This window comes from Carassius carassius, chromosome 34 (assembly GCF_963082965.1).
Source record: "Carassius carassius chromosome 34, fCarCar2.1, whole genome shotgun sequence".
Taxonomy (NCBI): Eukaryota; Metazoa; Chordata; class Actinopteri; order Cypriniformes; family Cyprinidae; genus Carassius; species Carassius carassius.
In genome coordinates, this window is record NC_081788.1 from 22061670 (window position 1) to 22074966 (window position 13297).

At 36.9% G+C, this 13297-nt stretch overlaps 1 protein-coding gene across 3 annotated transcripts in view; it reads right to left on the reverse strand.

The window, feature by feature from the left end:
* The window catches only part of pde4d (phosphodiesterase 4D, cAMP-specific), a 124978-nt gene that overhangs the window by 60280 nt on the left and 51401 nt on the right, over positions 1-13297 (reverse strand). Inside the window, exon 1 of one of the 3 annotated variants that reach the window (XM_059523047.1) lies at positions 5365-5562. The exons of the other annotated variants lie outside the window; for them this stretch is intronic. Within the exon in view, the coding sequence (XP_059379030.1) occupies positions 5365-5504 (140 nt within the window). The 5' untranslated portion in view covers positions 5505-5562. Of the gene's footprint in view, positions 1-5364; positions 5563-13297 lie in introns of those variants that run through there. 3 annotated transcript variants of the gene reach the window in all.

Sequence of the window (13297 nt, forward strand, 5' to 3'; positions counted from 1 at the left end):
CACTGTATTTCTAAAGCAAACCAACTGTCTTCAGAAAATTATGGATGACATTTTCATTTCATCTTGCCTGTAATGCCTGAGTAGTGTTTGTGAGCGCAGGCTCATCTCAACCAATGTTGCCAGATTGGATGGACAGTTTCTAGCCCAAAAACTCACAAAAACCCACCAACTCAAACAAAAAAACACCCAAAACTTTACTGTCAAAATAATGCGATTAAATATGTCAGTCAAGGTTGTTAAGAGCTATTTTAACTCCTTAAAACACTCTTCCACTCTTTACCATGTAACTTATATTTAGGCATTATGATCACTCATACAGTTCATACATTTAAAATTAGATCTGTTATTGGCTAAAAACCCGTCACTCATGAATCATGACGTCTGTCTGCCTAAAAGTATGGCCGTGACAACCACATCAGCACCTCTGCACTGCAATGTTATAACGTCGTGATGATGTTTTAGATGCAGTATATGCACACTTGGGCTTGTTTGTTAGCCAATTAGCCTATACAATTTATATCTTTTAAAACTGCCAAACTGACCCTAAACCAGCCAAAATTGTGTCCACCCGCCCAAGCCAATTTTTACCTGCACAATCAAATTTAAAATCTGGCAACACGGAGCTCAGCGCTTATTTGATTACAGCCGTTACTGAGGAAACCTCTTTCGCGGGGCTCTACAAGCACCTCCAGCTGGCAGAGAATTAATTTGCATGTATGCCGCCACCAATAGAGTGCAAGGCTGTGGGAAACACCGCTTTTGTTATGAATACTATTAAATATTTTAATTTGAATGTTGGATTGAAATGAATGCTGTTATTAGCGTATTTAATCATTAGCATAAGCACGGCTAACGCTAATATAATGAGCTGTAGAATTAAGTTTCTTTATTAACTATTTAATCCCCCTATAACTTTGTTACGGTAAAAAAACAGGAGGACATGATATCTACTATTTTAACACACCAGAGGCTTTTAAATGAATGGTAAATCTAAAATATGCGTGTTAGAGAATGTACAAATGGTTAACATTGTTTGTGTCATATCAGTCAGAAAAGCAGTTCTGGGTTTTTTTTTTTTTAGCTAACTTAGTTGTTATTCTTGACTTTAAAATTCAAAATCCCTTTAAAATGAAATAGGTACACAGTTGGGATTAAATGAAAGTATAGTCACATTTTTTAATTAGCATGTTTTAGTGTTTTGCTTTGGTATTAAGAACCATGGATTTTCACTGGTATTGGTACCGAATACTGAAATTTTGGTACCGTGACAACACTGGTAGGAATTTGTGTGTGGGAGATAAAGTTCAAAATAATTCAAAAAAAAGCAGAGTATACAGACAACACTGTGTCTTAAGTGTTGCAGGTGTTGTAAATTTCACATGCTTGCGACAGCGTTGCATGGCAGCATAAGTGAGGAATGACGAGAGAAGATAAGAGGAAACATCCACAGAAGCGTGTCACTGAATGTAAATCTCAAAACAAAGGCATACAACTGCTCCTTGCATTTCTGGTGCTCCCTGGTGAAATGCTTCATTGACGTTCTTTCTGTGCAACGTCAAATTTATGCTTTGTTATGCCATAAGCATTTCAACAATAATCACACTGCAGTACTGACCTTTCTCTCCCCACAGATTAAATGGTCTGAAGGAGGATGTTATGGGGAAATTAGAACACAATGCAAGCTGAAAAAGTCAAGGTCAAATTGATATTTCCTCTTAAAAGATGCTGAATAAATGTTACATGGGTTCCTGGGCTTAGACTTCAAGTTTGAAAAACATCTGTGGTCAAATTCTCACTATTAACAAACCATTAAGACCTTTGCCTCAGATTCCTTATTTGCTGCTTATTAATAGTTAGTAAGCTGGTTGTTAAGTTTAGGTATTGGGTAGGATGTAGAATATACGCATTCAGAATATGTGCTTTATAAGTACTAATAAGCAGCCAATAGGCATGCTAATAAGCAACTAGTTATGAAAATTGGTCCCATACTAAAGTGTTACATCATTTTTTATTTAGATACATGTATTTGTTTTCCTTGGTTGCTCCTTCCTCACTAAATATATATATATATCTTTTTCTTTTGTACTTAAATGCTGTTATTAATGGTTTTGATACAACTATTTTGCTTCTACTTTCTACTATACACATATATAGTAGTATAAACATATATTACAAACATAAACATCTAAAATTTAATTATTCACACTGCATGTGACCCTTCCTGTCCACATATAAACAGTAGCCACATACTGTAAGGCACGTCCTGATTTTGCTGAGTTAGATGTGACAACAAAACATATTTTGTTGACCCTGGAACAACATTTTACTCAAAAAATGTAGTCTTGACCATATCCCTACATCTAGACCTAACCTTAACCATGAGTGATCCTTAAAATCAGAGGCAATGATAGATGAATGACACTGATGTAGAAGCACCTAACAGTGCTTGTAAGCGTAAACTTCACAAAATCTATAAACTTGTCCTTAAAATCTGATTGGTTAATCACAAAGTTGTTCCAGGGTCAACAAAGATGTTGTCCCAGGAACATGTCTCACTTGGTAAAATCAGGTTCTGCATACTGTAAGCATGAATAAAGTAAAGCATCTTCATATTTCTTACCACTTATCAAAATAAAAATAATGGGATTCACACATGGGCCATCAATCCCACCCCTGCAGCTATAAGATGGCTTTTACAGAACAGCACTAATGTCGATGAAACTGTGCAGCTGTGCATCACACGCTTTCAAGGACGGGTAGCACCTTGGATCAACAACAGTATTTTACAGCACCATGAACGTTAAATGTATGCATGGGAGGGGGTCTCTGAGTGATCTCTATTCCTCATAAAGCCAACAGAACATTGGAAGTGTTCCTGCTAATTATTTCAAGTCCATTTTGACACCTCCACACCGTCTGAGAAGTATTTCAGTACACGGGGCTCTAAAAATTAACTGGGGTTGTAGCTTATTTCTTCCTGAGCAAGCTGTTCTCTGGATTACCTCTACTGCTATGTGAAATGCCACATAGAAGAGACTAGAGCTGGACGATTAATCGAAAAGTAATCAAAATCGAAATTTAGAACCTCTAACCGACGTAATTTTCCCATGTCGGTTATTTCGATTATTTCCTGTTAATACTTCCCCCTTAAAAGCGTGTGTAGCCACATGATTCTGCCAGTCAGTGGTATAAAAGCAAAACACGGACGTGAACGCCGGTTCAACACATAGTGATGGCGCGCGAGCGGTAAGCCTTGAGTCTACACTAAACTTTGTCAGTTGTATTTGTTTTATGGTTTGGACGTTCAAGCGATTAGATGATCAGATGTGTATTATTATATCGAGCTACCAGGTTCGCGCAGCTGCATTGTGGCACGAAAACTCATAGCTGTGAAGATCACGTGCACAGAGGAATGCAGTTGTCAGCACTGTCCTGTGATTTATCACTAAAGTATCTTAGAATCTCAAAAATTATTATAGCATATTTTTCTACTTTTGAAGGAACTAGGCTATTTACAACCCCCAGCTTCACAATAATATAGAGACGGTATGACTAATTCACACACGCAATCACTCGTACTGGTACTGTTTACCTTTAATCTTTAAAGGTAATATTTTGAACGTAGATAAAATAACTGCTGATAGTGAGCTATGATCACTCTTTCAATATGAAAAAATATCCCACCTTTAATAGTCGACCTCAATCGTCTGGCTGAGGCCAGTCTAAAAAGACGCTCAGGACAGTTGACAGAATGCTGCTGCATGTCGACACGAAAGCGTATCATTTTCACGTGTTATTAAGCCTTGCCACTTGCAAATGTAACCATTCAAAAGACTTTAAAGCATTCAAACACAAGACGTGGAAAAGCTGAACTGTGTAAGCCTGACTGTCCATGTATGAAATGCGGCTGCCCACAGACTGATATGAGAGATGTTTTAAAATGCACAGGAAATATGACGGCAGTGACGAATCGGATTAGCATTGGTGGGCAGCTAACGATGCTAGCCACTTCAGGTGCTATTCTTCCAGCATTAACAGGGTTGGAAATACGGATGGAGCTGATTGCCACTCGCTGACTGTGCTGACACTGTGTTCTTGTTGTGAACTAATAGCGAGACACCCACTCGTTCCTCACTGTTGTCAAGGAGCCCAGCGGCAGATTCAATAAAGCATCTATCAGCCAAGCCTCTACGCTAAGCTAAAGGCATGAGAAGTGCTTCACAAGCGCCTGTATTTTCAGGAAAATCAGTGCCTTGACAAGTCCACAGTCAGAGATTACATGATGGGCCTGCAGTTAATCAGTAAGAAAATGTCCCTGTATCTGAAAGATGAGAGGGCTGCTGTAAACCAGTCATATTTTTATGATAGAAAAGCAGAAACCAATTCCATTTTCCGAGTGTTTGTTTTTGATATTGATGTTTGTCACACGAAAGCTCCAAAAAAACGAAACAAATCTATTTAATTCAATTCACAATGTATAGCATTCTGCTATTTATTTTAATTTATTTTTGCAAAATTAAGTATTACTAAAAGAACTGTGAAATAAGACCAAAAAAGTATGATCGGACTCTCTGCCCAATTCTCATTATTTGTTCATAAAATCTGCACTCTAATTTATTTATTTATTCTAATTTTTATTTAATAAATAAATAAATAAAAACAATACAATAAAATAAAATGTAAAAAAATAATAATATTAGTAATTCAAATAAATGCTGTTCTTTTGAAGATTCTATTTATCAAATAATTGTAAAAAAAAAAATAATAATTGCATATGCATTTATTTATTTGTATGTATGAAAATATTATTAGATTATTTTAATATTATATTATGTACAAATATAATAATAAAATACAAATAAAATAAATTAATTGTATATGAAACTTGGATTATTTAAATATGAACAATGCATCTGATTCTTAAGACTGTGAACTAGAAATTAACTGTTACTAAAAACATACTTGGCTTTTATAGAAGTTCTGCTCTGATAGGCTTACAAACACATAATGCTCTGATGAAATTATGACCTTGCTAATCTGCTTTTTATATACAGGTATACCCTCATATGAAAACCTGCTCAGGCATGTAATGCTGGATGAGGCAGCAGGAAATTAGTCCACCATTAAAGAGTAGATTTACTCTGAAAAGCAAGCTAGTGGACGAGAGCCACCAGCAACCTGTGACAAAGCATCAGTTCAGACAACTGACACACGCACACACTCAAACAGGCATGTGCTCTCGATCACATACAACACAACCGAAACAATGAGCATGTGAAAAGTGTAGAATGTTATTTAACGCATTGTGTTGTGGACGCTGCCTCACCAGAAACATAAACATACAAGCTAAACGAAAACTCTCACCATATCCAGGAATGCCTCCGGAGAGGCAGACTGCTCAAGCGCATCATTCTCTCCTCTCGAACCCGGTGATTGTGGCTGGACTTCATTGAATAACAGACTTTCAAGAGTTTCTCAACAAGCTCTCCATGAATCCTTCTCATTGAGAGAAAAAGTTGTGTGGTTATTGTGGATTTAAGTGGTGTCAGTGTCCATAATTTCTTCTTACTGCCATGGTGCTATTTGGAGTTTGGATTGGTTAATCAACTACTTCACCATACTTTAATGATGATGAAGAAAAAAACATAACATTTAACAAAATTTTAAATCAAGATACTCTATTAAGCGTAAGCGTTTAAGGGAAGACAAATAAAATTGCCCTAAAATTAACTGTGGATTCTATAACATATAAATACAGCAGTCTCCAACGGAGTGTGCCGAGCTGTTCCTGTCCCAACTGGCATTCATTGTGTTTATATGGAAAACGCTTGACCACATTCCTCCTTCCTATCCACATGACGGTATTAAGTCTTTGTTTTTTCCTGTTGCCAGTGATATATTTCCTCTCACATCACAGAGGGCAGGGAGCTAGAGTTCAGCAAGTATATACTGCCCTAAATCCTTCAAAGTTTCAATTACATGAGATTTATCAACCTTTTTCCTGAACATTACAGTCTGTTGTTGTTTTCCTGGTGTTTTACGTCAGTGATTTGCGTACCTCAGGAGTACATGCAAGTTATAATGAGTAAGGGCAATTTCTACACACTTAAAATAATAGGTTTCTAAAAGAGGGGTTTTGCAGTGATGACATAGAAAAACCATTTTGGGATCCCCAAAGAACCTTTCAATGAACAGTTCTGAAAATAAAACTTTTTGTGTGTGTAGCGAATCAGCTCAAAGGGGAAATATTAATAATCAATAATAACTAGTTATGATTAATTATAAATATTTAGATCCGCTGTAAGTATTTACTTGACATCTCAGTGTCAACTGTCTGTCAATTCTAAGAACGTTACTTTCCTGTTTTATGGAAAACAACTTTTTTACTGTACAAATCTACTCAGAGCATGTAGCAAAAATCTGCATGATTATAGACTCCAGTTATGAACAAACAATGAACAGCCTCAAGTGTGATACAAACTACATAAACACTTAAACTAGGAAAGATACACACACACACACACACACATACAGTTGGCATACGAAAAAGGGTTAAATCTTAAGCAGTAAGGAGATGAGGAATAAAAAATATAAAGCTATCATAGAATTTGATATACAGCAGATCTACAGCCTGAAGGAAACATCAGTTTCTTAGTTCAAACACACCTTTGTAAAAGTTGCATATGATACATAATGTATCAATTAATAAGACTAAGGCCCAATCCCAATTCTACCCCTTAGCCCTTCCCCTTTCCCCTACCCCTCCATTTCGCGCGTTCACGTGGAGGGGTAGGGGTGTCTCGATTCTCTTTTGGTTGTAGGGGAAGGGCCAGATACCCCTTCAAACGAAGATTTTTCGGGACCACACTTAAAATGAAGGGGTATGAATTATTTCGGCAACATGGCTGCTACAGCGAACAAAAAGACACATAAATGTAAGCTTTTTTGGCATAAATAAAGATTTTAACGAAAAGTAATCATTTGTTTTATGTTACAACCCGAATTCCGGAAAAGTTGGGACGTTTTTTAAATTTTAATAAAATGAAAACTAAATGACTTTCAAATCACATGAGCCAATATTTTATTCACAATAGAACATAGATAACATAGCAAATGTTTAAACTGAGAAAGTTTACAATTTTATGCACAAAATGAGCTCATTTCAATTTTGATTTACAGGTCTCAAAATAGTTGGGACGGGGCATATTTACCATGGTGTAGCATCTCCTTTTCTTTTCAAAACAGTTTGAAGACGTCTGGGCATTGAGGCTATGAGTTGCTGGAGTTTTGCTGTTGGAATTTGGTCCCATTCTTGCCTTATATAGATTTCCAGCTGCTGAAGAGTTCGTGGTCATCTTTGACGTATTTTTCGTTTAATGATGCGCCAAATGTTCTCTATAGGTGAAAGATCTGGACTGCAGGCAGGCCAGGTTATCACCCGGACTCTTCAACGAAGAAGCTATGCTGTTGTTATAGCTGCAGTATGTGGTTTTGCATTGTCCTGCTGAAATAAACAAGGCCTTCCCTGAAATAGACATTGTTTGGAGGGAAGCATATGTTGCTCTAAAACCTTTATATACCTTTCAGCATTCACAGAGCCTTCCAAAACATGCAAGCTGCCCATACCGTATGCACTTATGCACCCCCATACCATCAGAGATGCTGGCTTTTGAACTGAACGCTGATAACATGCTGGAAGGTCTCCCTCCTCTTTAGCCCGGAGGACACGGCGTCCGTGATTTGCAAAAAGAATGTCAAATTTGGACTCGTCTGACCATAAAACACTATTCCACTTTGAAATAGTCCATTTCATGCCGATGAGTGATGCAGTTTCGCCTGAGAGCCCGAAGACCACGGGCATCCAATAAAGGCCTTGTCCCTTACGCACAGAGATTTCTCCAGTTTCTCTGAATCTTTTGATGATGTTATGCACTGTAGATGATGAGATTTGCAAAGCCTTTGCAATTTGACGTTGAGGAACATTGTTTTTAAAGTTTTCCACAATTTTTTTACGCAGTCTTTCACAGATAGAGAGCCTCTGCCCATCTTTACTTCTGAGAGACTCTGCTTCTCTAAGACAAAGCTTTTATAGCTAATCATGTTACAGACCTAATATCAATTAACTTAATTAATCACTAGATGTTCTCCCAGCTGAATCTTTTCAAAACTGCTTGCTTTTTTAGCCATTTGTTGCCCCGTGCCAACTTTTTTGAGACCTGTAGCAGGCATTAAATTTTAAATGAGCTAATTAAGTGGATAAAAGTGTAAAATTTCTCAGTTTAAACATTTGCTACGTTATCTATGTTCTATTGTGAATAAAATATTGGCTCATGTGATTTGAAATTCCTTTAGTTTTCATTTTATTAAAATTTAAAAAAACGTCCCAACTTTTCCGGAATTCGGGTTGTACATTCAATTGTGAGTTCATATTAATGGTCATGTTACTCAAAGAAATGTTTGCAAAAAATCGCTAATATTTGCTAATGTCATATCATTACAGACTGCATGATAGTGCCACAGCATATCTGATCAGGGCGATAACTGCCGTAGCCCAATAATTAGAAATCGCTAAACCATTTTCTCAAATATTGCCTATCCGAGAGAGAGAGAGAGAGAGACCGAGAGAGAGAGAGAGAGAGAGAGATGGAAGTTGCATGTATTCGCGTCTGTGCGTTTATCTTTTTGGACTAAAAACAGCGATTGTATCTTCTCGCTGCTGGAAAATATAATGTAGCGATTCAGTGTTTAAACTGTATTTAATATAAGCCATGGGGCAGCGTTGACATGTTTATTTTCTCCTGGATGTGTGAGTTGTGCGATTTAAGATACGTGTGTGTCAGTAAGCAGCAGCTCATTAATACAGAACAATAATTAAAGGCTCTAATGCACACCAGTATATGTGTGTATTGTAAGAGCTAGATGACGAATGATGGCGTGTGACGTCATGGTAGTGGTGTCCCAATCCTTAGGGGAATATTTTCTCCCCTACCCCTTGACACTCTGTTTCAAGGGACAAGGGGAAGGGGTAGGCGGAGGGATAGGGGAAGGGGAAGGGGTATAAAATAGAATTGGGATTGGGCCTAAGTTTGATACTTGCACATCTCGACTGTTTGAAAAAGAGTTCTGATGCACTTTGGGGCTCCAGCTGGTCTCTGCTGAAGTGAATTGATGAGAAAGACCAGTTCAAATAAGAGGATCTAGATGAATGGAAAGTCAAGGCCTAAGGACTGGCACAGGCTTAGGGTGGGTTTAAGGCTCTTAGCTCAGCATCTTCTCTGGAATTCCTGAATCTAAAAAAACTGCCCTGATCTGGTGATCAGTGATCTATATAGAGTGACGATGTCACACCCGTTAGGATTTGAGTGAGCCAATGAGGAATGGTACCTTTTGGGGGTAAGTTTTACAACTCTTTGTGACTACTATGGTGTCTTGCTTATGAAATTAGACTGGGGGGTTCAAGAGAAGAATCTTTAATATTCTTATAAAACCAATGTGTTGCATAGGTATCAACATATATTATACACTATCATTTAGATCATGGAAATACGAACTCATAGATACCAAACATCATATAGATGAGGTTATATTAACTAGTGATCCATCATAAGCATGCATAAAACTCATACAATTCACAAAAGACAATATACGTACAAGAACAGTAACAGCATACATAATGCCCTAAAGTATATGTGAATTAATAAAAAAATATATATATTAATTAATTAGAGAAGAGTCCCTTTTTATGTGCATTAGGTGTCTGCTTTTGAGAGACTTGAGTTAAGAGTTGGTTTGCACATTCCTAGGAGCCGTAAACCTAGTGTTATCAGATCATGGGCCTTTGGTTGCTATGGAACAAGAGGCCTGTTCTGTCTTTTTGTGAGGTGATAGTTGCATTTTGGGGGAAGGATCCATAGATCCTTTGGTTAGATGAGGGGGCGTTAGATATTATTTGTTAAATATAAAAATAGATGTGTGTCTGATACGTGTCACTTCATATGTGTGAAATACATTTTGTAATCTAAAGAAGATCTAAAGAACATTTTTCCAGTACAAAGAACATTTTGTGCTTCAAAAGGTTCCATGGATGTTACAGGTTCTTCATTGGAACCAAAGATGCCAATAAACAACCTTTATATTAAAGAGGGTGTTGGGTGAACTTTCTTTTTTAGACTTATAAAATAACCCCACTACTTAAGAAACCCACTCTTAACCAAGCACTTATAGAGAGCTACAGACCAGTATCCCTTCTTCCATTCATTGCAAAAACACTTGAACAAGTTGTGTTTAATTAAGTCTCTGCCTTTTCACAAAGAAAAACCTCTTGGACAGCAAGGAGTCTGGCTTTACAATTGGCCATTCAACTGAGACTGCCTTGCTCTCAGTTGTTGAAGCCCTAAGACTGGCAAGAGTGGCTTCCAAATCTTCAAAACTTATCGTGCTGGATATGTCTGCTGCTTTTGATGTGGTTAAACCATCAGATCCTCTTGTCAACCCTACTGGCAAAGGGGATCACATGAACTGCACTCCAGTGGTCAAGTCTTACCTCTCAGATAGGCCCTTCAAGGTATCTTGGAAAGGTGAGGTCTCCAAATCAACAACAGCTAGCTACTGGGGTGCCTCAGGGCTCGGTTCTTGGAACACTTCTCTTCTCTGTCTACATGGCATCACTAGGTTCTGTCATTCAGAAACATAGCTTTTCATATCACTGCTATGCTGATGACACTCAACTCCTGATGATCCAACGATAGCTGCTCACATCTCAGCATTTCTAACAGACATTTCTTGTGGGATGAAGGACCATAACCTTCAACTCAACCTTGCCAAGACAGAACTTCTTGTGGTTTCAGCAAACCCATCACTTCAACACAATTTCACTATCCACCTAGGCACATCAACCATAACTCCTTCAAGGACAGCCAAGAACCTTGGAGTTTTGATTGATGATCAGCTGAATTTCACAGACCATATTGCAACCTTAGGAAGATCAGGCCCCTTCTTTCAGAACATGCCAGCACAACTCCTTGTTCAAGCTCTTATTGTGTGCAAGCTGGACTATTGCAATGCTACTTTGGCAGGTCTTCAAGGTAGTTCTATCAAACCTCTACAACTATTCCAAATTTTGACTTCTGTTCAGCAATTTGCATCCATTTACCTAATTCAATACTTCACACTTATGTGCCCTTTACAAGCTTGTATTCTGCAAGAGAATGACACATTATTTTGTCATCTCAAAGAGGCACAAAATCACTTTCACAGACTTTTACCTTAACTGTTCCCTCCTGGTGGAATGGCCTGCCCAATTCCGAGCCATCTTCAAGGAACAGCTAAAAACATATCTCTTCCATCTACACCTGACCCTTGAACACTAGCACTCTCTATTCTTTTTCTAATCTATCTACTTATTTTCTTTTTGTAAAATAAAAAATTTAAATAAAAACCTTGCTAAGTGCATTGTATTAAACTAACAGACTTCTCCCAGCTTTTATATATTTTTGCTCTTTTGTTGGTTTTGAATGGTTCTATTGTTCTCAGTTGTAAGTCACTTTAGATAAAAGTATCTGCTAAATGACTAAATGTAAATTAGAAATTTTTAATGTAATAGTTCACCCAAAAATGAAAGTTCTGTCATCACTGTCATCATACTCTCCCTCATGTCATTCCAAACCTGTATGACTCACTTTTCAAAATACATCTCGAAAGAATTTAAGTCAGTGGGGTTCTATGTTGTTTTAGACCCCAGAGACACTTAAAACTTACCACAGAAGAAAATCATCCAGGTTTTGCAATGACATTAAATTGTTATTTGATTAAATGGTTTTTGGGTGAATCATCTCTTTAAAATAAGGTCTCACTTGAAAAAATAAAAAAATTAATTCGATAGTTACCTCCCTTATATATTCACACAATCTGTTCATATAGTTCATAATATTTTTGTTTTATTTCTGCACTATAAATCATTTTGTTGTGGAGGCAATGTCTCCCTTGAACAAAACATCCCTGGTGTATGAGTGTGTATATGTTTGTGTGGGAGGAAAACACATTGCAGGACCGGGTGAGACTACTGTTCCTGTGCAGATCTACTTCTCTGTTGGCATGTGGTCATCCATTTCGACCCCATAATGAGAGCCCCTGCTGCCCACTTCATTCCAGTAGCTAAAGCATATTGATTCTGTCAGTGCAAGCTGCAGTCTTTAGCTTTTTAACACAACAACACAACAAATAACACCTCAAACTGAGAGGAAAAGAGAGAAAACCTCGAGATGTTGTACTGGGATACAGTGACAAGACAGCGAAATGCTCCTAAGTTAATTTGTGATTCATACACCCACACAGACACAGTATCGGCCATCTCAATCAAATTCTATTTCATCCTCCATTCATGCAATAGCATCAAAAAAAATTTAAGAAAACATCACACCAAGTGGCACCTGCAAACAAATGATGCTAGACATTTTTAAAACACTTTTGCAGCAGCCTGAAATTATTTATACATTAGTATTAAAAAGTTTGGAGTCTGAAAGATTTTTTAAATGTTTATGAAATTTTATATCCTCACACAAGCTGCATGTATTTAATAAAATATGCCATAAATGTAATATTTTGAAATATAATTATGATCTAAATTAACTTAAAAATTATATTTTAAAATATCACTTATTCCTAGGATGGAATAAAAAGCTGAATTTTCACTAGTCCTTACTCCAGTCTTCAGTGTCACATGAGCCTTCAGAAATCATTCTATATGCTGATTTGGTGCTCAAATAGCATTTCTTATTATCAATGTTGAAAAAAGTTATGCTGCTTAATATTTTATGTTGAAACCATGATACATTAAAACAAAAATCCTTGTTGAATAGAAAATAATAACATTTGAAATACATTTTTTTCAAGTTTTTACTGTCAATTTTGATTAAGTAAATCCACCCTGAATATTAAAGTATTAATTTCTTTCAAAAAAAGCAAAAACAAAAAACATCTCACCAACACAAAACTGTTTTGAATGTTTATGTAAATTATAGAAAAGCTTCTCACTGCAGGGCAAATGTCATTTGTGCTTAAATGGGTGGAGCTCAAATATCCAACCACACTCTAACCCTGCCCACAACTCCATCTGTCCACCCCATTAGAAGTGGAGCTGGAAGTCATTTGACTATGCAGTGAGTTCATGGTTTAGTATTTCATAATTCAATGATATTCCTAAATTTTTAAGCAAAGCAAGATAAGGTATTATAATAAATAAGTGGTTTCAGTGGTTCTAATGCATGTGGTTCTAAAATGATCAAAAAAAGCAATCTAT